Genomic DNA, 27,310 nt, shown 5'->3' with positions numbered 1-27,310 from the left:
GGCTCCGGGATACAGGAATTGAGGCATGATTTGAATGGGTAAAAGAGGGGAATAATGTTAAGATGCTTGGCTGTCTTTTGAATCTTGGTTTCCCTTGTCTACTACTGTAAAATAGACACTTGAGGGGAAGAGAAAAGAATAGCCAGAACATCACAATAGAAAGCCTGTTAAGTTCTTCTTTAGCCTATAACTGATTGGAATACCTTAAAGGGGGCTAGAAGTTGCCTAGTGAAAGAGGTTTGCTGTGGAGCCTTTGCATTGCATAAGACCATAGGTGGAATCCTGAACCCCATCCAGAATCGTCTGAGGTGAGAAATTTCCACTTGAAAGGATGAGTAGACCAGCCTGGAGCTACTAGAAGAACAGAAGATACTTCATGAAAGAAAGACTGGCAGGAAAAATAAAAAACAATAACGGCAGTCTGCTTAACTACTACAAGAACAGCAAGTTGTTCACCCGGGAGCCATCAAGGCAAGTGGTCAGGTCCCCTCAGGGAAAACCCCTTTCCAAGACTAAGACTCAAGGGGAATACATAAGCAGGCATGTGGTCTGGCTGGTGACCACAATGGTCACCAATAAGGGGAAGAGGGGGAAAAACAGCAATGAAGTTGGGAGCTAAGTCCAACCACATTCAAATAGATTCCTGTGAACCTGGGTGAAGACCTGGTTGGCCAGCAGTATAGCAAGACCTGGGACTCCTGGGCCCAGAAGGAGTTACATGGTTACAGAGGACTAGAGTGGAGAGTGAAGCGTCCAGTTGATACGAAGTGAGGGGAGATGCACAAGAACACCTGTACTTGCAGATAGTAACCACCTGACCTGGCTTCAATGGCTGAATGATCAGAAATCGACTAGAAGAAGAAGAAAAAAGAAGAAAAAAAGAGTAACCCGCTACAATTTGATGAGCTTTACCTATACTCACGGATGTTTGTTGTTGTTGTTAAGTGCCGTCGAGTCGGTTCCGACCCATAGTGACCCTGTACAGGGTTTACGAGGGTGTAAAGGTACAAATCTTTACAGCGAGGATTACTCCCACCCCCTCGGTATACAGGGTTGACAGGAATGGGCAACTTAGACATTGGCTACCCACAATGGGGGGAGGAGGGGTGCTACAAAAGCAAGAAGTGACTGGCTTACAAGCTTTCAAGAGGGAGCCTAGTTCCAGACGGGGTGGTGGAAGGTAGAATCTCCACTGAATGGTTTCCAATCTGTTGGGGCAGGGCTAATGAAAGGAGATGGGGATAAGACTCTTGTGGTACAATAGTGAATAACTGCTATCAGGACTGACTGTGAGAGTTAGAAATGTAAAGGTAGATGTTTTGTAACAAAAGGCGGGGAGTGATTGATTTTGCAGTCCAGGAGTAGAGGTCCTTGGAACCATCAAGTGAGTAGATCTGAGTGCAGAACTCTACCCAGAGAAGCAGTGACATCAGAAATGGGAGGCAGAGACAATGACATGGACAGATGGAGTGGCCAGGGACTCTGGACTCAGGGAGGGAGAGGGGCTGTGTACTGATGGCTGGGGGGCAGGCCTGTGTGCCCTTTGGTTGTCTGATGATGCATGGAAGGGATTGTAATCATTGAAATGAAATGAAATATGACAGGATGAATGTAAAACTGATGTTCTCCCATGTAAACCCACATAATTCACAATAAAAACTTAAAAAAAAAAATGAGAGGGAAGGAGTCGTTGAATCAAATGTCAATCCTATCCCCTCTGTATACAGGGTTGATAAAGACAGGCAACTTAGACATTTGCTACCTAAAATGAGGGGATTATAAAGGCACGAAGTGACTGACTTACAAGTTTTCAAGAGGGAGGTTAGTTTCAGAGTGTGTGGGGGAAGGTAGAATTCCCACTGAACAGTTTTCATCTTGTCTACACAAGTCTCATGGAAGGAGATGGGGATAAGATTCTTAGGACTCACTAGTAATTGTTAATCACTACTAATTGTTACTGTCACACTGTAAAGGTAGAAGTTTTGTAACAAAAAAGGGGGAGTAGTTAATTTTGCAGTCCAGGAATAGAGGACCCTAGGACCATCAAGGGAGAGGAGCAGTAGTGGAATGGGGGACCCTATTCAGAGAAGCAGAGCCAGAGATGAGGACATGAAGGAATAAAGCAGCTCAAGACTCTTGATTCATGGGAAGAGAAAGGCTGTGTGCTGACAGCCAGGTGCTGGCGGCCAGGAGGCAGGCTTGCAGAATGTGCCCTTTGGTTGTTTAAATGATTGTATATTCCTGAGTGTTTTTATGTACATCCGCACCACACACACACACACACACACACACACACAAAACACTCAGAGGGACTAGAAGCAAAAATACAGTTGAATGATGATGCACGGAGGAGACTATAATCACTGTAATGAAATGATGAGTGTAAAACAGATGTTCTTCCATGTAAACTAACACTCAATTCACAATAAAAACTTTTTTAAAGAGTAAAAATAAAAGTGAGTATTAAATATTCTGCTTTTAATATTTTGGGCCAGTGAGGACATCTCTCCTTCTGCATTCCAGTACACTCCAAAGCAAGTCCCCTCCAAAAATGTACTTTGTAGAGATATGAATTAACTTTTACATGAGACAGGTAGCATTTTACAATAGTTAAAAATTTTTTCATGCAGCTAATTTAAATACCAGATAGCAAATATTTTAAGACAAGCAAATAAGGAGAAAAACAAATTGATACTAAATTTTGCTTCTTTCTCTACATTTCAACAGGGGTCAAAGAACATATTTAACAGTATGAGTTCAATGTACACCATACAAAATTTAAACTGATAGCCTTGGGCTCTTTAGTCTTGTGAGAATGTAAAAGTACCTCATCAATAAACGTAAAACATACAAGTCCTCGTCACTTATGCCAAGCCTATTTCTCGATTCACAAAAGACAGAGTGCTTCAATGTCTCATTTTATGTTGGAGTCTACTGCACCAAACCCACACTGGGCTAACAGTGAACACTGCCTTACTGCCTTGTGATTGAGCTAGCTCACTAGTGTCGTACCAATGGAACAGGACCAAACATGGATGACAGTGGACTGAGAGGGAAGCTGCTAGACTAGTCTTGCTACCAGCAACCTGGACTCCTAGCCATAGTCCTTCATTCTGTGATGCACTGTATTGCATATTCTAGTTTCTATGACTATGGTAGGAGAGCGCAGTAGCTCTGTAGATTAAACACTAGACTATGATCCACAGCTCTTCGAGCCCACCAGCTGCTCCATGGGAGAAAGAAAAGGCTCTCTACCTCTGCAAAGAATTACAGCCTCGGAAACCCTATAAAGGGATTCTATGAGTCGGAACTGATTCAACTCAACAGTACTAACAACTACATGTCTATGGTTATGGTTCTACTTTGGAGTGAATTGTCTGTTATATCGATGCGACAGAATTAGGGTGGAAAGCATCATATCTTACTAGAGGCTGTGACCCAAGTCAGTTTTGTTGAGGGTATGATTTACATCCAGTAGATAGGAATGCTTTGACAAAGTTCACTATCTTGCTCTGGATCCTGCATCTGAATCATCTTTGTTTGACTTGCTGGTCTTGGGACTTGAGCCAGCAGCCTACCATGTGATCTGATTCACTGGCTTCCACAGCCTTGTGAGCTGGTGGCCTGTCATCAGACCATCCAATTTGAATTTGTCAGTCCCAAAAGGCCTCCAGATTGATGACTGACCCATGAATTTGGAACTCACCAGCCACTTCAATTGCATGAGCCATTTCCTGGAAGCTCACAAGTTCTATAAGACGCTGCAGCAAATTATGGAACCCAAAGAGGAAGAACATTTAGGAGAGGAGGAGGAGTTGATGTTAGAGATAAAAGAGTGGTACAACAGTCTGAAAAAGTCAGACATTTGCTACATCATTAACCTCAACCAGCTTTGTGCAAATCCTTCTAAACTAAATTATTCATACATCAGCTATGGAGTGATAGTGCAACAGCAGAAACAGATCAACAAAACCCACCATATAAATAAAACTTAGGAGAGAAGCACATGACTATCAGCTGATGGAGAAAAGCTATTTGACAAAATATAACACCTATTCTTGATTAAAATAGAACACATGAGAAATTCCTCTACATAATTAAGGGGGGAAAATATGAAACCAATAGTCAACATTATTCTCAAAGCCGAGAGAATAATACAGTTCCTTTTGCAGATGGGAATCAGACAAGGATGCCTTTACTCACCACTCCTATTCAGTATTGTATTGGAAGTCCTTGCCAGAACAATAAAACAAAAAAGAGAAATAAAGAGAACTCAGCAAAAAAAAAGTTCAAAAAAAGATTACATGATCCTAAAGAAAATTCCAGAGATCCAATAAGAAAACTACTGAAACTAATAGGATGATTCAGTAAAGTAGCAGGGCACAAGATACAGAAATTACTCAGATTCTTCAATTAATAAAAAAGAACTCTGAAAAGGAAATCAGGAAAACAATACCATTAACAATTATCAAGCAAAAGACGAAGTACTCAGAAATAAATCTAACCAGTGACACAAAATACCTATACAAAGAAAACTTCAAAACACTACTATAAGAACCCAAAATAGACCTACTTAAATAGAACAAAATGCTATGCTCAAGGACAGGAAGACACAGTGAAACATGTCAATACCAATCAAAGCAATATACACATAAAATCTGATCTGGATCCATATTCCATTATCATTCTTTAAAGAGATGGAAAAACTAATCACCAATTTTATATGGAAAGGAAAGACATCCAAAATAAACAAAGTACTACTGGTGGTGGTTATGTGCTGTGGACTTGGTTCCGACTCATAGTGACCCTGTACAGGGTTTCCGAGGCTGTAAATCTTTATGGGCGCAGAAAGCCTCATCTTTCTCCCGTGGAACAGCTGGTAGTTTCGAACTGCTGACCTTGCAGTTCACAGCCTGATTCGTAACCATTACGCTGCCAAAGCTCCTTAAAGTACTACTAAATAAGAAGAAAGTGGGAGGCTTCACACTCCCCAATCTCAATACTTACACACACAATAGTCAAAACAGTCTGGTAAGGTACAATGACAGACACAAAGACCAATGGAACAGAATTGAGAACACAGAAGTAAATTAATCCAATTACGGACAGTTGATCTTTGACAAAAGGCTAACAGCCACGAAATAGGTGAAAAGAGAATCTCTAACAAATGTTGCTGGCAAAACGGGATATCCATTTGCAGAAAAATGTAATAGGATCAACAAGTCTTATTACACAATAAATTCAGGAAGATCAAAGACCTAAATGTAAAGACTAAAACTATAACATCAACAGGGACAAACCTAGGGGCCCTATAGTATATATACTATTCAAACATAACTAAAAATGCAAACAGCAATAGACACACTAGATGACTGAGACCTCCTAAAAATTAAACATTTATGTGTATGAATAGAATCTAAGGGGAGTACTTGCTTAGGCAGCACATACACTAAAATTGGAACAATACAGAGAAGACTAGTGTGGCCTGTGCAAGACAGCACACATCTTCGTGAAGCAGTCCATATTTTTGTCAGAAAACAGGATCCTTCTAAGACTGTAAGAAACAACTACAAGAGACACAACTTACACAAAAATGGAGTCAAAATCAAAGGATACAAAAGATATATCAAGCTGAGAGCAATCAGAACTCCTGGTGTGGTGCTGTAGGATCAGCACTGGGTTGCGAACCACAAAGTCAGCAGTTCAAACCCATCAGTTGCTCCTCAGAAACCATATACAGGGTCACTATGAGTCAGCTCCAATTCAACAGCACTTAACAACAACAGCAATTAAAACTCAGCAGGAGTGGCAGTATTAGTTCTAGTATCAACTATTCTGAAAGGGATTGCAGTAGAAGGTCCTGAATAAAGAGACAGAGAAAGTGGGGCAAAACTCATCATTATATATAAAAAGAATACCAGGCTTACTGGTCAGAAAGAGACGGGAGGAACCTGAGACTATGACTCTCAACCATCATTCAGGTCTGGAACAAAACTCACCTCATGACCCAATTTTCAGCCAAGTAGTAGCTGGATATATAAGGGGGACAAAAACATTAGTAAGGTATGCTCACCAGGGAATGTTCAATCATTTGTAATCAAAAGGGCAACATTTATCTAAGGAAAAAGTTGAGAAGGAATGGTAAGGAGAGTGGACTAGAAATAGAAGCCACAGGGATGAAGTAGGGTAAATAATGTTAAAATGCGGGGATTTAAATCAATGAGATGAACCAAAATGTGTATGAATTGTTGAATGTTATAAAGATCTGCTCTGTAGATCTCTGACACCCAATTCACACTATGTTATTTATTTATGAATAGATAAATGGAAGCATGTACTGTTTTGGAGCAGAGTACAGACAAGTGGATGCAGAGCAGCTCCGTGAGCTCCTCTGCACTTTCCCATACAAAAATGCTGATGGCAAATCACACACAAGCCCTCACACCCTGCCAGCCATGAGATCACTATCATATAACAAGGCTTTTGCTGCAGTTCATCTAACTCCCTGTGTAGTTTCCTTTTGTCTTCCTGAATCTGCACTGCAGAAGTGTGCCTGTGACTCACAAAAATGTAATTTTTTTTTCCTTTCAACTCTTTTCCTTTCTAGTTCCTTGAATTACCCTGGTCACCTCTACAAGTGGACACCCCCAGGAAAGGACTCGCATGGACCCATGGCTGGGTGCATATATGCAGGAGAATGAGACAGGAGACCCTGCTCCAAATCAGCCCTGACAAGTTCTGGGCTATCTCTCACTAAGATAAGCAGCTGAACAGACTTGTGAGGTACAGAAAAGTATAAAGAAAATGACTGGTTATAGGTCAGAGGCACAGCGGGACCATCCTGAAATTTTTCAGGTGGCTATGAAGGCAAGAGGCCAATAGGTGGCATAAGAGAATAATGCTTAATTTTCCACTGCTGTTTCCTGTTTTGTTTTTGGGGTTTGCATGTTTTTTTGTTTTTAGTTTTGCTTGTTTGTTCTTCTCCTCTTTTGTGGGAGTGTTTGTCTTCTTGCCTCACCCAACAGAAGACAACAACTGCAATCATACAGGCCAACCACAGCAGTACCCTCTCCAGTCCCACCAATTGGGCCACAGTCAATACCATCTGCTATACACCGGATCAACGAAAACAACCAAAGTCAGCTAAATTCACTCTGAAATGAACTTCTCAAACAGCAAACAGAGAACGGTGCACAAGCTTATCTCTTGATCACACCTACCAGAAGGCAGTTGGTGAGTGCCTAAGAATACAACAACATACCTTCATCAACTTAATACAAACACAACACCACCACAATGTCTCCAAAGTAAAAGGCAATCTCTGTTCACATAAAAAACAAGACAGAGTAGCTCAAACAAACAACCAAAAGCAGAGCTAGAAAATGTTTTTAAGGAAAAGGAGATACTGGAATTGCCTGAAAAAGTTTAGGAGAATGTTAGGAGGTACCTCCAAACAGATGACAGAAAGGGCAAAGGAAACAAGGAAGAAATTCAGGAAAGCACTATAGGAACAAGCAAACAAAACAGATAAAGAACTAGAAAAAATGTAAAACTGGCAAACAGAACTCCAGAAGATTAATACTAGGATCTCAGAAATGGACAATACACTGAAAGGTGCAAAGGAGAAGATGTGATATCAGAAGCCAGAATTAGTGAACTGGAAGATAAATATCTCAACAGTTGTAAGCTAATAGAACAATCAGAAAAAAAGAATGAAAAAATATGAAGAAAACCTAAGATTCATGTGGGATAACCTATGGGTTACTGGAATTCCAAAACAGGAAGAGACAGAAAAGATAGTTGAAGAGCTGCTGGAAGAAAAATTCCCTACCATCATGAAAGATGAGAAAATAAGCAATCAATAAGCTGAAGGAACCCCAAACAGGATAGTCCCAAAAAGAAAATCACAAAGCCATATCACAGTCAAACTTTCCAAAATCATAAACCAGAGAGAATACTGAAAGCAGCTCAAGAAAAATGAAATGTTACCTACAGAGGAAAACTAATAATATTAAACTGTGATTTCTTCAAAACTCTAACAGAATTGAAGTGACACATCTACAATATTAGTGTTGTTGCTATTAAGCAGCAATCCTGTAGACAAGAAGGCAATGGGGAGACATATACAAAAACAAAACAAAAAAACTGCCAACCTGGAATCATACACCAAGCAAAGCTCCCTCAAAAATGATTGCAAAACTAGAATATTTCCAGATAATCAGAAATTTAAGGGTTTTGTAAAAACCAAGCCAACTGTCCAAAAAATGTAAAATGGAGTTCTTTGGGCTGAGAACCAACAACAGCAAACAACTGAAGATTGCCAGACACGGCAACACCACCTGGAATTCAGTCCAGATATGGAAGTGTCCAGAGTAGAATAAAACTACAGGATTGAAAAAAGGAAGCCAAAGATGTTAATCTACGATAAGGACAACTTTAAAGTAAAGGGAGGAAAAAGTATTTACAGAGTTCCAGGTAGATTTCGAGATAAAACAGACTGTTTTAAAACGGGAAAGAAAATAACAAAGTACAGGGTAACCTCAAAGAAACTTAAGACATCTTCACATCAAATCAAGGAAAGGGAAAACCCTGAAGATTTTGTAAACATTAAAGCAACAGCAATGCAGAAACTGACAAGAAAACAAACAAACAAACAAAATGAAATCAGCACAGAAAATATGTGGAACAAAGAAAACAGCAGCATCACAAAAAACACAAAGCAAAATGACTGCAATCAATTCATGTCTATAGATAATTACACTGAATGTCAGTGGATTAAATGTATCAGTCAAGAGATAGCGAGCAGCAGAATGGAAAAGAAAACAGAATCCTTCAATATGCTGTCTACAAGAGACACACCTTACACACAAAGGTAAAAACATTAAAAATCAAAGAAAAGAAAAGTGTTTCAAGATAACGGCAATAAAAAATGAGCAGCACTGGCAATAATAATTTCAGATTAAATAGATTTAAAGGCAAAAACCAGCATAAAAGACAAAGCAAGACATGATTTTATGATTAAAGGGTCACCAGAACAAGAGGATATAATAAATATCTATGATCCCATGGAAAGAGCCTCAAAATACATAAAATAAACTCTAATAGAACTAAAGAAAGAAAGAGACACCTCTACAGTAATAGTGTTGTTGCTGTTAAGTGCCATCGAATTGGTTCCAACTCACAGTGACCCTGTATAGGGTTTCTGAGGAGTAGCTGGTGGGTTTAAATTACTGACCTTGCTCAAACCTAGAATTTAATACACCACTTTCGATAAAGTACAGAAAAACTCGATAGAAACTCAACAAAGACAGAAGAACTAAACAATACAATCAACCAACTTAATCTCATAGATTTATACAGAGCATTCAACCCAACAGCAGCACAATACATATTCTTCTCCAGTGCACATGAAATATTCTCAAGAACAGACATATCATATGTGAGGTCACAAAGCAAATCTCAATAAATTTTAAAACATGGAATACTAACAAAGCATCTTTTCAGATCATAGTGCTATGAAATCAGAAATCAACAATAGGAAGATTAAGAAAACAAAGCCAAATACATGGAAACTGAATAACACATTGTTGATAGGCTACTAAGTAACAGGACAAATAAAAACAAAATTTAAAAACTCCTTGACTCAAATGAGAATGAAAATAGAATATACCAAAACCTTTGCGTTACAACAAAGCAGTGCTTAGAGGGCAATTTACAGCAATAAATGCACACATCCAAAGAGAAGAAAGAACAACATCAACACATTAACACATCCCCAACAATTAGAAAAAGACCAGCAAAGTAAGCTACAGTCCACCAGAAAATAGGTAATAATAAACATTATAGCAAAAATAAATGGATTATAAAACAAAAACAATAGAAAGAATTAACAAGTTGGTTCTTTCAAAGGATTACTAAAATTGACAATCAATTGGCAAATCTAAAAAATGAAAAAAAGGAGGAGATGCAAATAACGTGCATACGTAATGATATGGGTGACATCACAACAGAAGCAATGGAAATAAAAAGGATGTCAGAATGAAGTTTACTTCAATACATCTGAAAATGTAGAAGAAATGGATCCAGTTTTAGAAAAATATGACCTACCTAAACGAACACAAAGTGAAGCAGAAAACTTGAATAGACCAATAACAAAAGAAGAAATTGATCAGGTCATTAAAAAAAACTCACAACAACAACAAAAAAACTCCAGGCCAAAACAGCTTCAAAGGTGGATTTGTTACAAGCTTTCATGAGTGACCTTCCTTTTAGAAATAAAGGGATAAGGTAGAATCCCCAGTGAATAGTTTTCCTCTCTTCCAGATGGGTCTCCTAAAAAAGAATGGAGAGGATGGGAATAGGATTTTATGATTCAATTGTGAGCAGTTGTTACCAGGACTAATTGTGATTGTTACAACTATAATTGTAGAAGATGTGTAACTAAAAGGGGGAGTAGTGAATCTTTCATTTCAGGAATAGAGGTACCTAGGACCAGCAAGAGGGAAGAGCATGAGTGGAGCATGGGATCTAACCAGAAAAACAGAGGTGGTGGCAGAGGCAATGGAATGAAGAAATACAGCAGCTGAGGGCTCTAGGCCCGTGAACTGAGAAAGGCTATGTGTCTGTGGGCAGGAGGCTGGCTGGCAAAGTGTGCCCTTTGGACATTTGTTCTGTATATGTACCTCAAAAAGGGGGCGGGGGAGAGGACAGAGGTAAATAGTGTTAACTGATGATACATGGAGGGGATTGCAATCATTGTACTGATAGTCTGCCCTGTAAACCTTCACTCAACTCACAATAAAAACTTGGGGGGGGAAAAAAGTGAATCTAACCAAACATTCAGGTAAGAGCTGACATCAATTCTACTCAAACTATTCCACAACATAGAAAAGGATGGAAAACTCTGAATACATTTTATGAAGCAAGCATAACCTCATACCAAAACCAGGGAAAGACTTCACTAAAAAAGAAAACTGTAGACCAATATCCCTCATGAACACAGATGCAAAAATTCCCAACAAAATCCTAGCCAATAGTATTCAACAACATATCAAAAAAATAATACATCATGAACAAGTGGGATTCATCCCAGGGATGCAAGGATGATTCAATATTAGAAAAAAATCAACATAATCCATCATGTAAATAAAACAAGGGTGAGGGGAATTACATGACCATATTGTAGAAAAGGCAAACACCAATATCCATTCCTGATAAAAACACTCAACCAACTAGGAATTGAAGGGAAATTACCCAACATAATTAAGAGCAAGTACACAAATTGAACAGTCAACATTACTCACAATGGAGAGAAACTGAAAGCATTAGCTTTGCAAACAGGAACAAGACAATAATGCCCTTTATCACCACTTCTATTCAATATTATGTAGGAAGTCTTAGCAAGAAAGGGAAATTAAAGGCATCCAAATTGGTAAAGAAGTAAAACTATACAAAGAAATTCCCAAAGACTCAGCAAGAAAATTCCTGGAACTCATTTAAAGATTCAGCAAAGGAAGGATACATACAAGATCAATACACAAAAATCAGTTGGATTCCTATACATTAATAAAGACAGCTCTGACAAGGAAATTAGGAAAACAACACAATAGTCAACCAAAAGATGAAATCTGTTGTTGTTGTTAAGTGCCGTCGAGTCAATTCCGACCCATAGCGACCCTGTATAGCGTTTCCGAGGAGCAGTTGGTGAGCTTAAACCGCTGACCTAACAGTTCAAACGGCTTTGCAGTCTGGCGCATTAATCCACAGCCCCACATCAGAGATGAAATACATAGAAATAAATCTACCAGAGAGACAAAAGACCTATACAATGAAAACTACAAAACACTACTACAAGAAAATAAAAGACTTACAAAAATGGAAGAATATACCATGCTCATAGATAGGAAGACTTATCAATGGGTAAGGGAAGAAGAGTTGGATATGTATATATTTATAAATACCGCCATTATACTAGAGTTTGAAAGAGGATATTTGTACCTGGGTAATCACAGGGAAGGAGCTCTGGTAGTGTAGTGGTTACGAATCAGGCTGCTAATCTCACGGTCAGCAGTTCGAAACTACCAGCTGTTTCGTGGGACAAAGATGAGGCTTTCTGCTCCTGTTAAGATTTACAGCCTCAAAAACCGTGTACCAGATCGCTATGAGTTGTAACCGACTCCATGGCACATAACAACAACAATAACAACCACAAGGAGGAAGTGGGATAACAGTTGTTCCATGGAGCTGACTAACAATGAGATGAAACAAAGTGTATAATTTGTTGAATGTAAAACTGATGATCTTGTCTGTAAATCTTTACTCAAGTCATAATAAAAAGTTTTTTTAAAAAGCTTGTGAGTGATCATCTAAGGTGCAACTACTGGTCTCTCTGTTAAGAAAAAGATGCAAAGAAAAAAGTAGTCCAAATGACCAGTGGATCACATAAACCTCCACCTCTATGACCCTGAAACCAGAAGAACTGCATGGTGCTTTTGACGACTTCCAAAGGGATCACAATAGGAGGTCCTGGATAGAGTGGGAGAAAACTATGTGGAATAAATCTCAAAATCATAAAAAAAATAAATAAATAAAAAAATCAGGCTTACTAGTTTGGGAGAGACTGGTAGAACTCGCAAGACTATGGATGGCCCTTAGACACCCTTCAGGTCTAGAGCTCAACTCATACACGTGGCTCAACTTTCAGCTAAATGAATATTAGGGAGGAATGTACTTCTTAGAACATCAACCATATAGGAACCAAAGTATAGCAGCTGCCTAGAAATTAAGCTCCTAAGGCCAAGAAAGGATAGGAAAGAACGACGAATGAAAGTGGGAAACAAAGGGAGGAAGTGGAAAAGTGCTGTTACATTGTGGGGATTGTAATCTATGTCACAAAACAAAATCTGTAAGAATTGCTGAATGGAAAGCCAATTTGCTCTGTAACCTCATCCAAATTAGAATGAAAAGCTTTTTAAATTGAAATTGTATTATAAATTTTAACAAAAATATAATTAATCAGCATTGAAAAAAATAATTAATTTTCCCTTATTTCTGATTAAGGCATTCATCTGTACTTTTTCTTTACAGGATGACTTTTCTCATATAATCCATCAAAACCCTTCTTCCACAATAAGATGAGATTCTGCTATAATTGTACTGAGGGTACAAATACCCATGTGGGCATAGTAGCCAGTGGGATACGTGGGAAAGGCCAGGGTAGCATTCTCTGTTGTCTGCAGAGGATTCTTGTGCTGCCCAGCACTGCTTTCCAGGTGAGTCATGGCGCAACGGGAAATCACAAGGCTCGAACAGGAAAAGAAAAAAACATAGTATGTGCTTCTGTCCTGTTTACCCTTGGAGAGGGATAAAAATAGTATGAAAAAGCTATATCTTATTTAGATACAGACACAATATAAGCATATGGGTTCTATTCAACTACAGAAATTTCTAGGTATGTCTGAAAAGTTGGAAAATTACAACTTCTCATCATGAATTCCAATGATCTACACTGATCACCTCAACATACACACTAAAATTCCACAGAATTGAAATATTCAACTCCTTAAAGCCTTGAAACTATAAGGCATAGCAACTGAGGCACTACCTTATTACCTTCTGCTCACTTTGTTGATTTACCTACATTTGTCCCTGTAATAAACATGACTAGATCAGAAGTCCTAGGGTTTGGCAGTGAAGTTGTGCTTATTCTCATGGCAATGAACCTAATACAGGCATAGTTAACTTTGATAAGTGGTTATGAGCAGCCAATCAATTTAAGGGATGCTTCCTTGGAGGTGTGGCCTGCTCCCAATATAATGGACATGCAGGAAGGACTCTCTTTCTCTTCTGCTGGAGACCTGGAACTCTACAGTTGTAAGCCATTTCCTTGATAACAGACTTCTCTTTATATATACACATATAGAGGCTTCACTAAGGAGCTCTGGTAGCGCAGTGGTTACGAATCAGGCTGCTAATCTCACAGTCAGCAGTTTGAAACTACCAGCTGTTTCACAGGAGAAAGATGAGGCTTTCTGCCCCCATAAAGATTTACAGCCTCGGAAACCCTATGCAGGGTCACTATGAATTGGAACCTACTCCATGGCACATAACAACAACAACAACACAAAGGCTTCACTGGCTTTGCTTCTCTAGAAAGCTCAGCCTGAGAAAGTCCCTTGAGGCCTTCTTGGCTCACTGATGCGTCACTCCAAATGCTTGGGAGGATATTTAGCCACCTCATTTTCACTGTTGGCTGAGCTCCTTATTTCCTGACTAGAGCTTGCTAAGGAATTATTTAAAATTATGCAGTTTTTTGTTTTGTTTTATTTTTGTTTTCCTTTTTAGTTCCCTATAAGAAGTATAGCCAGAGTGCTCCTTGGAGGCCAGGATGGCCAAACTTCATCTCTCATACTTCGGACATTTTGTCAGGAGGGACAAGTTGCTGGAGAAGGATATCATGTTTGGTAAAGTGGAGGGTCAGAAAAAATAGGAAGACCCCCTGTGAGATGGATTGGCAAAGTGGCAGCATCAATGGGCTCAAGGCTCAAGCGTGACAACAATAGTGAGGTTGACCCAGGATCGGGCAGTGTTTCGTTCTGCTGTGCATAAGGTCGCTATGAGTTGGTACTGACTCGATGGCACCTAACATAACTACATAAGAGTCTCATTTCAACTTTACCTAAAGCCATCCAAATAGATAAGCTTAAAAGGAGGATGGATTTAAAAAAAAAAAAAAAATGTTTAAGAGAAGTGGGACGGATATGCATGGGGTAAAGAAACAGAAGATAAAAATTCTATGAAAAGGCTCAACATTTCTTATTACAAAGTGAATTCAGGATCTTTACTGCCTTTTAGAAATAAATGGTAACAGTGAATATTCTACTCACAGCATGTGCACCATGGGACAAACAGTGAGAGGGCCTGGGGACACCGCACAATGAAGGCACAGTTCCTGCTCTGATGAAGTTCATAATATAATGCACTACTTCATTTCATTTCATCAACCAACAACTGCATTTCAGATAAGGAAACAATCTCTAATGTCAAATAAACGTGCCCACAGCTACAAAGCAGGGATTCAAACACAGTCTTCCTGATTTCAAAGTCTGGATTCTGTCCACTCAACTATGCAAGTCCTTTCAACAGAAAATGGCCACTGTGACTCAAATTGCCCATGCCCTGCTACTGTTTCATAAACTTCTTAACAGATCAACATTGCTAATTTTCTAGTAAAATTCTATTAAAAAAGGTAGTTAAGTCTTATCAATTACTATCATGACTTACATGAAAACAAAATTATACAACAGCTTCATCCTTTATAAGAAACAAGATTTTAATATTCAGAAATCATAAAACAGAGAAGTCCAAAGAGATTACAAAAAATGGTGAACTACAATGTGCCAAGATTTGGAAAGTCCCATGAAATTATTTCAGCAGAATGTTTCCTAATATCAAGCTCAGTCTTCTACTATACTACTCTATGTTGGCAATCCTAAATCCTGCTAAGTCTAAACCCACTGCCACTGAGTTGATTCCTACTCACAACAAATCTGTAGGACATAGGTCTACTCCTTAGGGTTTCCAAACTTGTAAATCTTTATGGGAACAGATTGCCTCATCTTTCTCCCATGAAGTGACTAGTGGATTTGAACCATCAACCTTACAATTAGGCTACTGCCCCACCAGGGTTTCTTCCTTCTAAATCTAAGATGTGAGAAAGAAAGCAGAAAACACCATGTTGGAGGAGTTGTCTATTTCCTTCAAAACATACCTGAATTCGGCTGTTGCTGTAAAGGATTCATGTTCCGTGATTGAGAACACTAAAAGAAAGCCTTCCCCACTCCGAAAGTAGTTGTCTCGAATGGCTGCATAGTCCTCCTGCCCAGCAGTGTCCAGAATATCTATCTGAACTTCTTCACCATCAAGAACCACTTTCTTTCTATAACTGTCAGCTTTGGTAGGTTCATAGTCTTCTACAAACTAAAGAAAGAAAGAACATTATCAGTAATCAACACAAAACGGTAAGGGAACAAATAAAAAAAATTTTTTTTTAAATCAATATACAGGTGTTTAAGGAGCTCTGGTTGGGAGTGTGGTGGCGCTGTAAAATAAGCACTGGATTGCTAACCACAGGGTCGGCAGTTTGAGCCCACTAGCCGTTCCACAGGAGAAAGATGAGCCTTTCTGCTCCTGCAAAGTTTTGCAGCCTCAGAAATCCTGTACAGGGTTACTAAGAGTTGGAACCAACTTCATAGCACTTAAGAACAAGGAGCCCTGGCAGCATAGAAGGTTAGCATTGAACTGTTAACCACAAGGTCAGCAATTTAAATCCACCAGCCACTCCTCGAGAGAAAGATGAGGTTTCCTGCTCCTGTGAAGATTTACAGCCTGGGAAATCTCATACAGGGTTGCTATGAGTCTGAACCTACTCCAAGGCACACCACTGCTGCCACCACCATACGATGGCTGGCCTATAACTAAGAGCATGTACCTAGGGTTGATAACTATCATGCTGTAAAAGGCACTACAAAATGAAATTACTACTCATTGTTGAATAGTACTTCAAGCCTTTGTTGTTCTGTGCCATTATGTCGGTTCCAACTCATAGCGACCCTATGTAGGGTTTGAGGAACAGCTGGCAAGTTTGAACTTCTGACCTTACAGTCGTGTGCTTATCCTACAGTGCCAGACCAGGCCTTTGTTGTAGTTGTTAAGTGCCCAATTCCAACCCATAGCAACCCTGTATAGGGTTTCCAAGGAACAGCAGATGAGCCTGAACCTCCGAACTTGCAGTTCAAAGGACTTTGCAGTCTGAGGCATTAACCCACAGTGCCACACCAGGACTCCATGGAGCTCTCTAAAAAGCAACAGGGGCAGATATCCCCATTTTACAGATGAAAACCGAAGCACAAAGAATACTTGGAAATATTATTACCAATATAAAACGGTAACACAAATACTGGCAAAGGTAAGAAACATAAGTTTTTATTCATCATCAACAAAAATACACTGATCCAAAAAGTAATTTGACAAGAAATACCAAGAGGTACCTGTTAGTAACATGATCAACTACACAAAATGCTAAGTAAATGGGCCAATGATTAAATATGAAAAACAAACCACTGCAGTACTAGAAGGGAACACAGGTGAACTATTACCATGAAGTGGGGAATGCCATTTTAACTAAAATCCAGAAACCACTAAGAAAAAAAAATGATACAAAAAATAAAAATAAATCTCTGCATGGTACTCGCACCACAAAGACAAATGACTAAGGGGAAAAAGCAATTGAACCCATTATCCTAAACAGCTAATCTCTTTAAACATATTTGTTGTTGTTAAATGCCATTAAGTCGGCTCCAACTCACAGCAACCATGTATAGGGTTTTCAAGAAGTGACTGGTGGGTTTGAACTGCCAACCCTGTAGTTAGCAGTCTAGTGATTATCCTAAAGCACCATACCAGGATAGAGATCCTAAAAACAAAAATTTTTTAAAAACACAACAAAAACAAACCAACAACATAAAAAACCTACAGGAAAATAAAATCAATACACATGATCCTAAACATATAAAAAGTTGTTCATCCTCACTAATAGCAAATACATATCAAAACTATATGTTGTTGTTGTTAGGTGCCGTCCAACTCATACTGACCTTAGGAACAACAAAACAAGACACTGCCCAGTCCTCTACCATCCTCACAATCATTACTACGCTTGAACCCCTTCTGCTGCCACTGTGCCAATCCATCTCACTGGGGGTCTTCCTCTTTTTCGCTGACCCTCCACTTTACCAAGCTTGATGGCCTTTTCCAGGGACTGGTCCCTTCTGATAACATGTCCGAGGTATGACAGACCAAGTCTCACTACCCTGGTTTCTAAGGAGAATTCTGGCTGTACTTCTTCCAACACATATGTGTTTGTTCTCCTAGCAGTCCGTGGTACGTTTACTATTCTTCTCTACCACTCGTCTGTCAGCTTGTCTTACTGTGGTGGCTTACATGTTGCTGTGATCCTGGAAGCTATGCCACTGGTATTTTGAATACCAGCATGCTCGCCCATGGTGAACAAGTTTTTGAATACCAGCATGCTCGCCCGTGGTGAACAAGTATCAGCTGAGCTTCCAGACTTACTGTAGGAAGGAGGAGAGGTGGACTACATCTGAATGTTTAACCACTGAAAACTTTTGAATAGCAGTGGAACACTGTCAGATACCACCAGAATATTGACTATTGAATATTATATGAGACATCCCTTTTTACCTACTATGTCAGCAAAAACTAAAACACTGAAAACAAACTCTAGGGTAAAGGCACTCCCTTAGGTTGTTTCTTGTTGTTGTTGTTGTTAAGTGCCGTTGAGTTAGTTCCAACCCATAGTGACCCTGCATAGGGTTTTGGAGGAGCAACTGGTGAGCTTCAACTGCTGACCTTGTGGTTCAAACCAAGTTTGCAGTCCAGAGCACTAACCCACAGTGCCACACCAGGACTCTAAGTGCTGCCAAGTGAGGGTAAAAACGGGATAGTCTCAAGGGAGAGGAATTCAGCAACATCTTTCCCAACAACTTTGCTGCTAGAAATCAAATCTACACACACCTCACAAAAATACACAAGGCGACTTCTTGTGACACTTTAAGTGATACCAGAAGATTGTTGTTGTTAAATGTTGTTGTCGCTCTGACTCATTAGCAAGGCTTTATCGGGTTTCTGAGAAGCAGCTGGTGGATTTGAACTGTCGATCTTGTGGTTCCAAGTCCATTGTTTATCTTACGGAGCTACATGAAAAGATTAAAACCCCCCAAATACCCAGCCATAGGAATCACAAAATGAGGACGATAACCATGTACAAATATGGAGAGAGCTCCAGGACATGAGTTTACCTTTTGCTCAAGGAAGATAGCTGAAATTCTTATGTCTGATGAGAGAGTTAAATCCAGACTATGATATAGTCATGTATAACAAACTCTTCAAACACAACAAGCCAAAGGAAAATCATCCAATTTTAAAATGGGCAATGGACCTGCCCTCAGCAGCCCCCTGGGCTGGCAGGAACTCTTTCCGATGCCAAGAGTTCTGTCCCTGACCCCTCCTCAGCTGGCAAAACTCTGCTCAGGAGCCTTGCTGCCCCCACCCCACCTCACCCCATCCCCAAATTTTCTTTTTTTTTTTTTTTTCAATCTTTACTTTTTTTACTCCCTTCCTTTGATTTTTTGCTTTTTTTGTTGTTTCCTTTTCTTTCCTTGTTTCCCTTCCCTTATTTTTTCTTTACTATTCTTTTTTCTTTTCTTTCCCCCCTCTCTAGTTTTTGTTTTTCTTTTGTACCTCTTTTTCTCCTTTTCCTTCCTTTGTTGGTAAAACTGTAAAATTATACAACCACTGTGGAAAACACTGTGGCACGCCCTTAAAAAGTCAGAAACAGGAATACCCTAAAATGCGGCAATCCCACTAGTACGTGTATAACCTAGAGAGACAAGAATTGTGGCATGAATCAAGTTGTGAACACCCACATTCATCCCAGCACTATTCACCAGAGCTCTGAGGTGGAAACAACCTAAAAGCCCATCAGTAGATGACTAGATAACTGAATATGACACCTATGTTACTGTGCTGTTGCTCTTAGGTGCTGTCAAGTAAGTTCTGACTCAGTGACTCCAGATAGAGTTTCCGAGGAGCACCTGGTGGGTTTGAACTGCTGACCTTGTGTTTCGCAGTCCAGTGCTGTCCCTACAGCACCACACCAGGAGTTCATGGCATGTAAACACTATGGCATGCTATGAGTCCTGGTGTGGTGCTATAGGATAAGCACTGGATCGCTAGCTGCAAGGTTGATCATTCAACCTAGCAGCTCTTCAGAACCTACTAGCAGCTCTTCAGAAACCTTAACAGGATTGCTATGAGTTGGGAACCGAGTCAATGGCACTTAAGAACAACAACATACACAATGGAACATTTGTGTTGTTGTTAAGTGTCATCAAGTTGGTTCCGACTCATAGAGACCCTGTATAGGGTTACTGAGGAGTGACTGGTGAGTTTGAACCACTGACCTTGTGGTTCAAATGGACAGCGCCACACCAGGACTCCAATGGAATACTAAGTAATGTTAACGAACAATGATGAAGCTGAGAAACACCTCATAAACACTCCATTAACATGGGGGACTTCATGCTGAGTGAAAGAACTCAATTACAAAAGGACAAACATTTCATGAAACCACAATGATAATAAATCAGTTAAATGGTTTTCACATAAAAACAAGCATTGTTTGATGGTCTCCAGGGGTGTTAAGGAAAGGGAGGATGCATCAGTAACTAGAGGGTGAAGTGGAAGGTCCACACACAACGATCAAGGTGAAGGTTAGCACTGGGAGCAGCACAAGAATTATAGGCAACAGGGGTAACTCCTCTTAATTACATACACACTCCTGCAGTAACAGTCACCTACAAGCAGATACAAGTTAAACAGGTACAGGAAGGAGAATGGAATTTTGCTCACAAATATATACAAGGGGTTTGAAAATATTTATGGAAAAATTCTGTTACTTTTCAATTCTATTTTCCCATGAACTTTTTGAAGCTACCTTGTATAGGTTTGACAAACAAGTGATTCTACGTATACTTGCAGTCCATTTATCTATGCTGCAAATATTATCTATGGATATAGTAGAGCATTTTATTTATTGCTGTTGCTGAGTGCCGTTGAGTTGGTTGTGACCCATAGCGACCCTGTATAGGGTTTCCAAGGCACAGCTGGTGAGCTTGGACCAGTGTTACTAGAGGATACAGGAGGTAAAGTTATGAAAACTTTGGTGTGGCACTGTGGGATAAAGCACTGGACCCCAACATTGGTTTGAACCACAAAGTCGACAATTCAAGCTCACCAGCCCCTCCTTGAAAACCCTATACAGGGTCGCTATGGGTCGGAACTGACTTGACAGCCTTTATAACAACAACACCTTGAGGAAGGAATCACTGGGTTGGCTGTTCAAGACCACATCAAGGAGCACTGGCACAACACAGTCCACAAAGACAATGTTTGACATTCTACCGTGGTGAGTAGTGATGGAGGTCTTAACAGCTTATGAGTGGCCATCTAAGGTACAACACTTAACAACAACAGAGGCTGGGTACATGGATAGATATACAGGCTGAATGGGTGTAGGAGGGAGAATGGGAGTATAGAGAATTGGACACAGATAACGTTTTGACAGAGGATATTTGTATATGGGTTTTTACCCTTGCTCCAAACAAATCCATAAATATGATACAGCATGGTGTTGTTGTTGTCAGGTGCCATCAAACAGGTTCCTACTCATAGCAACACTATGCAAAATGGAATCAAACATTGCCTGGTCCTGCACCATTCTCACAATGGTCGTTATATTTGAGCCCACTGTTGCTGACACTGTGTCAATACATTTTGTTGGGGAGTCTTCCTGTTTTTCCTTGACCCTTCACTTTACTAAGCATGATGTGAGCTGAAATGGGCTGTTATTGACCATTATGAATCACTGTGACAGGAATGACAAATTGAAGAGCATCTCAAGATCTATTTTGATGTACAATGCTGTCTATGAGAAGACAATATACAGTTAAGATACAGTTATTGCCCATGATGAGCTATGATATAATAAAGTCAACTCTATGATGATGTCAGCTATGAGCAGGCATCAATTGAAGGGAAGTTTCCTTGGGGCTGTGGCCTGCTTCCAATATACTGGACATTCAGATATGGAACCTGTATCTGACTTGTCCTCCAACCTTTAGTTCTTTGGACTTGAACCAGAGGCTTGCTCTACTACCTGCTGATCCTGGCTGGCTGCCTGCCCTCTGACCTGCCCATCTTGGTTCATCAGCCCTGCAGCTACTTAAGTCAAAATCCTCCAGCCTGACATTTCAACAACTGATCTGGGCCTTGCCCATCTCTAGAACTGTGAGCTATTTCCTTGATATAAACCTCTTTTTATATATGTATGTATATATATATATATATATGTATATATAAGGAGCTCTGGTTTTGCTTCTCTAGAGAACCCAGTCTAAGCTAATAGGTATATTGAGGGGTGTGGGATGTCAACAACACTAATGAGGTGCGCACATGTAGCAGAATCAGCCATTTGAGATCAAAAAGGCAGCAATTACGTAAGGACAAAATTCAGAAGGGTTGAGAAAGAAGGAAGAATGAAAACAAGAAATACAGGAAGGATGTGGGACAAGTAATATTGCATTGAGGGAATCACAATCACTAAAATGAAATGAAATGTATGATTTGTTGAATGCAAAACTGATGATCTGCTCTATGAACCTTCACTCAATTCACAATAAAAATTAAAAAAAAAAAAAAAAAAGACACACCTTAGACACAAAGACAAAAATAAACTAATAAGCAGAGGTGGAAAAAAACATATAAGGATGAGTTAAAAACTATCCACACTCTAGCTGAAAGATTTATTTGAATCAACTTTTAAAAAGGACAAATACATCATTTTTCAACATTATCTCCTTGCCTTTCATTACATTTTGTCCATATGTCAACACGCTTTTGTATTCCCTTATTTTAAAATGTTTTAGGCTTAGCTGTGAGCCACAAACACACTGCTGCCTTCACTTCTTCATCAGAGGCAAATATTCATGCTTGAAAGGCTGCTTTCAGGGGACCAAAAGGTAAAAATCCTATAGAGTAAGCTCAGAATTATATGGAATATGCTTTAACACCTCAAAACAATGTTTTAGCAGTGTCAACAGTATGGGCAGAGGTGTGTGGACTTGCATAGTTATGCAAGATCACAATGCCCTTGATTTGTAGCCCTCTATGTTTAATCAAAAATTTAGGCTTCAGCTCTTCAGTGAGCATCTCACTGTAAGAAGCACTGTTGTTTGTTGGATCTTTTTCCTGATAGTGTTCCAATCCTGGCCTTGAGAATCCCAGAAAACCGTAAGCATCAATTTTCCAGCTGATAGTTGACTTTTGAACTTTCTCTTGGTCAGCAATTGAGGATGTTTCCATTCCATACTCTGCTGTTTACTCTCAGAAAACCAACCCCCACAAAAAAAATTTTTTTTGAAATATTTCAACAAGCTGAGGAAGCACTGGAGGCATTCACTCAGCCAAGAAAATTAGAAGATAGCTACCTGGCTAACTGATTGGAAGACATCCATACTTGTGCCCATTCCAAAGTGAGGTGACCCGAAAGAATGAGGAAATACTCGGACAATATTAGTATTACATGCAAGTAAACTGTTGGTAAAGGTAATTCAAAAGTGGCTGAAGCAGTACATTTACAGGGAACTGCCAGAGGTTCAAGCCAGATTCAGACTAGGACATACAACAAAGGATATCACTGTTGACATCAGATGGATGTTGTCTGAAAGCAGAAAATACCAGAAAGATATTTAGCTGTGCTTTACTGACTATGCGCAAGCTTTCAACTGTATGGATCATGCCAAACTATGGACAACATTGCAAAGAACAGGTATTCCAGAACACTTAATTGTACTTAGGAAGAACCTGTACATAGACCAAGAGGCAGTTACTCTAGGGAAATATGATTACAGAATTGTAAGCCTGTTTTCAGGCTATAACTGACTGGAGTACCTAAAAGGGATTCTAAAATTTACCCAGTGAAATGGGCTTCTTGTTAAGCCTTTGTAAAATATGGGGCCTTAGATGGAATCCTGAGCCCCATATAGAACCTTCTGAGGTGGGACATTCCCACTTGAAAGGACAACAGAGAGCCGCTAGAGGAACAGAAGATATGTCTTGAAAGAAAGACTCGAAGGAAAAACCAAAAAAACAGCAGATTGTTTGGCTATTACAAGACCAAGCAAGCTATTCACCTGGGAGCCATCAAGGCAAGAAAAGTCAGTCCTTTAGAACAAATCCCCTTCCAAGACTGAAACTCAAAGGGAACACACAAGCAGGCCTGTAAGCTCACTGGTGACCACGTTGGTCTACTTGTGAGTGGAAGTGGGGGAAAGGCAGTAATGAAGACATGGGCTGAGTTCAACCATGTTCCACAGACTCCCACTGACGTTGAGATGAGAGAGAATAGAGGAAGGGCTGATTGGTCCGAAGTATGGGGAGACATGGGAACTCCTGAGCTAATAAACACTGACTGCCCTGGCCACTGGATGCTAGACCTGAGAGTCAAGTGGCCACATGATTTGAAGTGGTGGGAGATGCGCAAAAACGCCCAAACTTGTAGATAGTACCTATTTGACTTAGCTTACTTAGATAGCTTTCTGATCAGAACTTGACACAGGAAGCAAGCTGTGTTTTTGCAGCAATTTTTTTTTTTTCTCTGTTCATCATGTTATTTATTGGTTCAGTTGTGTGGATTTTTGTTTGTTTTACACTAAGGTGCAATCCATACTGAAGGCTGTAGTCTTTGATCTTCATCAGTAAGTATTTTTAATTCTCTTTGCTTTCAACAAGCAAGGTTGTATTATCTGCATATCTCAAGTTGTTAATGAGTTTTCCTCCAATTCTGATGATTTTCTTCAAATAATCCAGATTCTCTGATTATTTGCTCTGCATACAGATTGAATAAGCACGGTGCAAGGACAGCAGTCCTGTTGTTGTACGCTGTTGAGTTGGTTCCGATTCATAGTTGACCCTCTATAGGGTTTCTGAGAGCGGCTGGTGGGTTGGAACTGCCAGTTTTTCCTATCCTATAATGCCACAGGAGCCTTAGGAACCTAATATACCTTGTCATATGTCACTGATTTTGTGATGCTTCCTTTAGAAAATAAAAAGAGAGTTCAACTTGACCTATACTTATGGATGTAGTAGCTTAAAAGAGGGAACAAATCTTTACAGTAAGGATCATTCCCACCTCCTCTGTACACAGGGTTGACAGGGATGGGCAACTCAGACACTGGCTACCCAAAATGGGAATTGGGGGGGTGGGGGGTAAGGCAACAAAGGCATGAAGTGACTAGCTTACAAGTTTTCAAGAAGGAGCTTAGTTTCACAGGGTGCCAAAAAAAAAGAGAGTTCAATCATTCCTCTAGAAGAACTGACTGAAAGTTCTCTTTTATTGGCAGTGTAGAACAGTCTTTATGCAGCTTCACTACTGTATGACATTCTAGTAATTGAAATTTTAGGACTACTGTCAACTTTAGGGAACCTCTATCATTGTAAGAAGCTCTAACATCTGAAAGAATTTTTCACACCAGCTTCCAGCACCATCATTTCAATCCTTGTTTTTTATTGAGTTCCCACACACTTGCCGTGCCAGGGGCTAAGGAACACATACACACCAGAATCTAAGTGCTGGCCCTACACCTCACACCTCAATACCAGATGAGCCAGCCCAGTGGGCGGCAGGAGTGCTTCTGGAAGCCATTCCTACACCAGGACAGCTACTAATAACCACATACTAAATGATTCCAAACCACTTGTTGTTAAGTGCTGTCCAGTCGGTTCCAACTCACAGAGACCCTGTATAGTGTTTCCAAGGACCAGTTGATGGTTTTGAACCGCTGACTTTGCAGTTAGCAGTTCAGTGTTTATTCTATAGTGATACATCAGGACTCCTCCAAACCACTATATGCCACTAAGTCCCAACTAAACATACCCTAATCTAACTTCCTTCAGCTAGATCCCTGAAATGTTCTGACTATCCTAATGGCATCTAGCATGAGAGGAAATGGAACAAAGGGAAAGCCTAGTGAAGAGACTGTGGTCTTAATTCATCATGAACTATATGTTCATTCAAATGCATTTCTACTCTGGGTTGAAGCCTCTGCCTGTGCCTGTGGTACCAGCAGAGGATAGTCAATCAGGGACGTCTCTTGCCACAGTAATCAAGGTGTGTTGTCACATGGGTCCAGCATCAGTTATATTATTTAAATTCAGTAAACTATGTAACTTTTGGCAGCAGTGGGGGGTGAGAGGCTAAAAGCCAAGCTTTACTTTGTAACATGGGAGACCTCAGGGGACCCAGATACCTTTCACTTTGGAAAAGATCGAGTTCTTATGACAGCTCATCTACCCCATTCAATTCATCCCAACATAACCAGTAACACAGCTATCAGATCTATTACTTTGCAGTAGTTGCACCGAAGTTCCTTTCTTCTCCCTTGCTCAAAGTGTTAGCAATGGAAGTCACATAACCAGGGCCCTGTGATGCGCCCCCTAAAGCTGAACCTGCTGCCAGCTGCAGGCTAGCTGATTCCGACCACGGAGACCCCATGTGTGCAGAGTAGAACTGCTCCTCATGGTTTTCCAGGCTGTGACCTTTCAGAAGCAGATCACTGGCCTGTCTTCCCAGGAGCCTCTGGGTGGGCTCAAATGGCCTGGCTTCCGGCTGTAGTTGAGCAATTAACCATCTGTACCATCCAGGGCTCATTAAACCAAAAACCCAAACCCACAGCCATGGAGCTGATGCTGACTTATGGTGACCACAGAGGACAGAGAATAATCACCCCACAATGTTTCCAAGGCTGTAAATCTTCTCCAGAAGCAGACTGTCACATCTGTCTCCTGCCACTGACCTTTTGATTAGCAGTGGAGCACTTTAACCACTGTGCTACCAAGGTTCCTTAGGGGCTCATCGTTTATCTCAAATGAGCAATCCAGATCATATGCTGGCTATGCTATACAGAATCCTATACAACTATTTGGAAATTACCTTAACATCCATTTGCTGCAGACACAACAGCGTCTTACCTCATCATACATGAACTGAAGAGTCAGGGCTGATTTGCCAACACCACCACTGCCAACCATGATCACCTTGTGAAGGGCCAAGGAGCTCTGGCTCTTGTTCTTGTTTGCAGCCATTCTGCTGGTTTCCTGGGTTTCCTGTGGTTGCAACACGCAAACAGAAGGCCCAGTTGGAGAGCTGCCTAAGAAAAAGGAAAAAGACTTAAAGGCAGTCTAGTTTCTACCCAACTGCAATCAAATGAAACGCATGCCCTCCAAAAATGCCTAACACAGGCACTCCCACAGAGAAGTGATTCTTCTAGGCTCTGGGCATAGGGAACTCTGAAAGTCATTTACCACAGCAGATGCCAGACAAGAGAGCAGACCTGGATACACCTATCAAAAGCCTGTGTACTGGGGAGCGGGAGGGTGGGGAGAGCAACTCTTCACTAAAACCCAATCCATCTGCACGGGTGCTTTTCCTGAGGCAGGTGACCAATTTCTTACCCAGCACCTCAGGCATCTGGCCCCACAGAGAACCCCAACCCCCACCTCTTTATTTCTTCTCTCCTCACCCTTGCCCCTCTGTTCCCCAAGCTCACATTGAACAGAGGCACACACACCATACACAACTCTCCAAGTGAATTCAGAAGGTGATTTTAAAGAA

The 27,310-nt window shown here is 40.3% G+C and overlaps 1 protein-coding gene across 1 annotated transcript in view; it reads right to left on the bottom strand.

Annotated features, from left to right (window-relative positions):
• Window positions 1-26,836, bottom strand: part of RALB (v-ral simian leukemia viral oncogene homolog B) — a 31,295-nt gene extending 4,459 nt beyond the window's left edge. The window contains exons 1-2 of the mRNA XM_006868733.1: window positions 26,668-26,836; window positions 15,770-15,978 (exon numbers count right to left, since the gene is read on the bottom strand). Of these exons, the coding sequence (XP_006868795.1) occupies window positions 15,770-15,978; window positions 26,668-26,781 (323 nt within the window). The 5' untranslated portion in view covers window positions 26,782-26,836. The remainder of the gene's footprint in view (window positions 1-15,769; window positions 15,979-26,667) is intronic.
• Between the last annotated feature and the right edge of the window lie 474 nt (window positions 26,837-27,310).

This window comes from Chrysochloris asiatica, unplaced genomic scaffold (assembly GCF_000296735.1).
Source record: "Chrysochloris asiatica unplaced genomic scaffold, ChrAsi1.0 scaffold00123, whole genome shotgun sequence".
NCBI lineage: Eukaryota > Metazoa > Chordata > Mammalia > Afrosoricida > Chrysochloridae > Chrysochloris > Chrysochloris asiatica.
The sequence above is the reverse complement of the archived record's forward strand: the minus strand, read 5'-3'. Positions and strand labels throughout refer to the sequence as shown.